Source organism: Notechis scutatus, chromosome Z, assembly GCF_049901735.1.
Source record: "Notechis scutatus isolate UNSWTSFEM ecotype Mainland chromosome Z, rNotScu1.2, whole genome shotgun sequence".
Lineage (NCBI taxonomy): Eukaryota > Metazoa > Chordata > Lepidosauria > Squamata > Elapidae > Notechis > Notechis scutatus.
This window is the reverse complement of record NC_142025.1, coordinates 49,808,145-49,812,603: the sequence shown is the minus strand read 5'-3', so window position 1 is coordinate 49,812,603 and position 4,459 is coordinate 49,808,145. Positions and strand designations below refer to the sequence as shown.

Genomic DNA, 4,459 nt, shown 5'->3' with positions numbered 1-4,459 from the left:
ATTGCTCAGGTTTCCCCGAGGGCTTTGCAAAGGCAAAGCTTGCAGGCTGCCAAGGAGGGCGAAGGGTTCTGCCCGGGCGGGTGGGGCGGGCTGCTTGGAGCAGGCTGCCGTGCGGCTCGGGGGAGGCGCGAGCGCTCGTGAATGAAAACGAAGCCGAAAGTTGCTGGGAATTGCTCAGGTTTCCCGAGGGCTTTGCAAAGGCAAAGCTTGCAGGCTGCCAAGGAGGGCGAAGGGTTCTGCCCGGCGGGTGGGGCGGGCTGCTTGGAGGAGGCTGCCGTGCGGCTCGGGGGTGGAGGCGCAAGCTCTCGTGAATGAAAACGGCCGAAAGTTGCTGGGAATTGCTCAGGTTTCCCCGAGGGCTTTGCAAAGGCAAAGCTTGCAGGCTGCCAAGGAGGGCGAAGGGTTCTGCCCGGCGGGTGGGGCGGGCTGCTTGGAGCAGGCTGCCGTGCGGCTGGGGGGTGGAGGCGCAAGCTCTCGTGAATGAAAACGAAGCCGAAAGTTGCTGGGAATTGCTCAGGTTTCCCCCGAGGGCTTTGCAAAGGCAAAGCTTGCAGGCTGCCAAGGAGGGCGAAGGGTTCTGCCCGGCGGGTGGGGCGGGCTGCTTGGAGCAGGCTGCCGTGCGGCTCGGGGGAGGCGCGAGCGCTCGTGAATGAAAACGAAGCCAAAGTTGCTGGGAATTGCTCAGGTTTCCCGAGGGCTTTGCAAAGGCAAAGCTTGCAGGCTGCCAAGGAGGGCGAAGGGTTCTGCCCGGCGGGTGGGGCGGGCTGCTTGGAGCAGGCTGCCGTGCGGCTCGGGGGGGGGAGGCGCGAGCGCTCGTGAATGAAAACGAAGCCGAAAGTTGCTGGGAATTGCTCAGGTTTCCCCCGAGGGCTTTGCAAAGGCAAAGCTTGCAGGCTGCCAAGGAGGGCGAAGGGTTCTGCCCGGCGGGTGGGGCGGGCTGCTTGGAGCAGGCTGCCGTGCGGCTCGGGGGTGGGGGGAGGCGCAAGCACTCGTGAATGAAAACGAAGCCGAAAGTTGCTGGAAATTGCTCAGGTTTCCCCGAGGGCTTTGCAAAGGCAAAGCTTGCAGGCTGCCAAGGAGGGCGAAGGGTTCTGCCCGGCGGGTGGGGCGGGCTGCTTGGAGGAGGCTGCCGTGCGGCTCGGGGGGAGGCGCGAGTGCTCGCTAGCCCGCCCCACCCGCCGGGCAGAACCCTTCGCCCTCCTTGGCAGCCTGCAAGCTTTGCCTTTGCAAAGCCCTCGGGGGAAACCTGAGCAATTCCCAGCAACTTTCGGCTTCGTTTTAACTCAAGAGCGCTCGCGCCTCGCCCCAAGCCGCGCGGCGGAGGGGAAGCCCGACGGGCGGGCGGGCGGGCTGCTTGGAGGAGGCGACCTGGAGGCGCTCCGGGCTTCCCTTCCGCCGTGTGGCTCGGGGCGCGGCGCGAGCGCCCGCAAGTTAATAGGAAGGCGAAAGTTGCTGGGAAGTTGCTCGGGTGCTGGGAGCAGGCTTTTAAGAGCTGCACCCCAAGGAGCAACTGGCGGCCAGAGGGGGGGAAAGGCAGGCAAAAGCCCCCCCCCACACCCCTCGGCAAGCGGTTTGCAGGGTTAGCCAGCAGTTTCTCACAAGAGACTGAAGGCCGGTCTGCTCTTCCCAATTAGATGTTGGTTCAAGAGGGAGGGTTAGCCCTGCTACTAATTGGTGGTTCACAGTTTAACCGTGGGCACCGGAGGAGTTATGTTTTGGGGGGTGGGCGTTTATTCATTTCTTAGCTTATAAGTGGCCAACTTGTGTAAGCTGAGGGGGTACATTCATACATACATACACACAAACACACACACACAGTCGTTTATTCGTAGGGGAAGAATCTGTCTGTCTATCTATCTATCTATCTATCTATCTATCTATCTATCTATCTATCTATCTATCTATCTTTGTTGTGTTTTTAATAGGGAGAATATCCTGTCTGCACATTAGGCACAGTGACTTGATTTTTCGGAGCCCGAGCCATTTTCAATTATCGCTCTTCTTCTACTGGTCAGATCAGAACCCATCTGCAGCAATGTCAAAGAAAAGAAAAGTCGACAGTGAGTGCCGGGTGTTTAATAAAGAATGGACACCTAAATACTTTTTTACTGAAGTCCGGTCAAAGGCTGTATGTCTTATTTGCCAAGAAACCATTGCAGTTTTCAAAGAATACAACATCAGCCGTCACTTTTCCACCAAGCATGCTAATTACGCCAGCAACCTTTCAACGCAAGAACGTACGGCTACCGCTCATAGGTTGGTAGCTAGGTTGCAGGCTCAGCAAAGCACCTTTAACCGAGCAACTTCCATCCAAGAAGCAAGCACGAAGACAAGTTATTTACTGGCATTCAAACTAGCAAAAGCCAGCAAGCCTTTCTCCGAAGGGGAATTTCTTAAAGAGTGTATGGTAGAGACAGCAAGTATTTTATGTCCTGAGAGCAAGAACAAATTTGAAACAATTAGCTTATCACGCAGGACAGTGACTCGCCGTGTTGAAGTAATTGACGAACACTTAACTAGCAAGCTAAACAAAAAAGCGGAGTCATTTACATTATATTCTTTGGCACTGGACGAAAGCAATGACATAAAGGACACCGCTCAGCTTTTAATTTTTATCAGAGGCATTAATGAAAATTTCGAGATAATGGAGGAGTTTTTGGCTATGGAATCCCTGAAAGGAAAAACACGGGGAGTCGATTTATTTAACAGCGTGTCAGCGGTCATACAGAGGCACAAGTTACCTTGGAGTACGCTCGCCAACGTTACCACAGATGGATCACCAAATCTGACAGGAAAAAACGTCGGGATGCTCAAAAGAATCCAGGACAGGGTGAAAGAGGACAACCCTGAGCAGGAGGTAATTTTCCTACACTGCATAATTCACCAGGAAGCACTGTGTAAATCCGTGTTGCAGCTTGACCATGTAGTGAAGCCAGTTGTGAAACTCGTTAACTTTATTCGAGCGAGGGGACTTCATCATCGTCAGTTTATTCATTTTCTTGAAGAAACTGACGCTGATCACATGGACTTGCTTTACCATTCTAATGTCCGCTGGTTAAGTTTGGGAAAAGTATGTCAACGTGTGTGGGAGCTCAAACAGGAGATTATTTCATTTTTGGAGCTACTTGAGAACACTGAAAATTTTCCTGAGCTGAATGACACAGATTGGCTTTGTGATTTAGCTTTTACTGTGGACATACTGACACACATGAACGAGCTGAATGTGAAGCTACAAGGGAAAAACCAGTTTGTGCATGAAATGCAAGCAAACATCAGAGCCTTCAAAACCAGGCTAGTTTTATTTTCGAAGCAAATGTCAGACAAGTCATTTGCTCATTTCCCCACACTGGCTACGTTAAAAGAGGCCCCGCAACATGTGAAGAAATATAGGAAATCACTGGATGACCTGCATGAAGAATTCTGCCGTCGGTTTGGTGATTTTGGAAAAATTGACTGGGCACTTCAGCTGGTGTCATGTCCCTTCTCACAAGACCCGGAAACGGTGCCACAGGAGTTGCAGTTGGAACTGATTGATCTCCAATGTGACATGGTGTTAAAGGAGAAGTTCAACTCCCTGAAACTGGATGAGTTTTATGCTTCATTAAGTGCAGCCAAATTTAAAAACATCCAGAAGGTAGCACAGAGGATGCTGGTGTTGTTTGGCTCTACATATGTGTGTGAACAGACTTTTAGTGTGATGAACACCAACAAAGCACCCCACAGATCCCAGATGAGTGATGAACACCTCAGATCTGTTCTGAGAATTGCCACAACAAAATTACAACCAGACTTCGATGCACTGGCAAAAATGAGTGATCAACAACACTGTTCTCATTAAAATATGTTAATACTTTAATGCTTTTTTCTGTTTATGTTTGATATGTACTGTTAACGAATGGAGTTTTTTATATGTATCGTATCTTGTGCTGACCCGGCCCGTCTGTCAAATTTTAAAAGTCAATGCGGCCCCCCGAGCCAAAAAGTTTGCCCACCCCTGGGCTATAAGGTGTCAAAAACAAAAGCTCGACTGTTACAACAGGAGGTTAAATATTTGGGGTATAGCATCTCTGAGGAACACTGAAGTCTGTTAGCTCCAAGGAGAGAAGCTATCTGGCAGAATTTGGATTCCCAATTTTGGACTAATTGTCCAAAACCATGAAGCAGTCAAGGGAGGAGACAAGGAAACATTTGAATGTACCAGAGAATTCCAACAGGCATTTACGCAGGTTAAAAAGGAATTTTATGAGAGCACCAGTTTTGGGACTTCCAGACCCCAAAAGATCCTCTATACTTTTTGTACATTAATAGAAAAAAACTAGGCTCATGGCAGAGACCAGTGGCATATTTTACCAAGCAAATAAATGGGGGGGGGGGCATTGGAATGGCCTTACTGTTTGCGAGGGATGGCAGCAACATTCTACTAGTTGAAGAAGCTCAGAAGCTAACATTGGTACAACAA

General features: G+C 50.5%; 1 protein-coding gene across 1 annotated transcript; it reads left to right on the top strand.

The window, feature by feature from the left end:
- The first annotated feature begins 2,035 nt into the window (after window positions 1–2,035).
- LOC148128853 (general transcription factor II-I repeat domain-containing protein 2B-like) lies at window positions 2,036–3,838 on the top strand. The gene has a single exon (XM_087947312.1). It carries the CDS (start codon window positions 2,036–2,038, stop codon window positions 3,836–3,838), a length of 1,803 nt encoding a protein of 600 aa, XP_087803438.1.
- Window positions 3,839–4,459: the final 621 nt, after the last annotated feature.

What these genes read in the sequence shown, in the direction of transcription:
- LOC148128853 (XM_087947312.1), top strand. Translation starts at nt 2,036, where the DNA reads ATGTCAAAGAAAAGAAAAGTCGACAGTGAGTGCCGGGTGTTTAATAAA.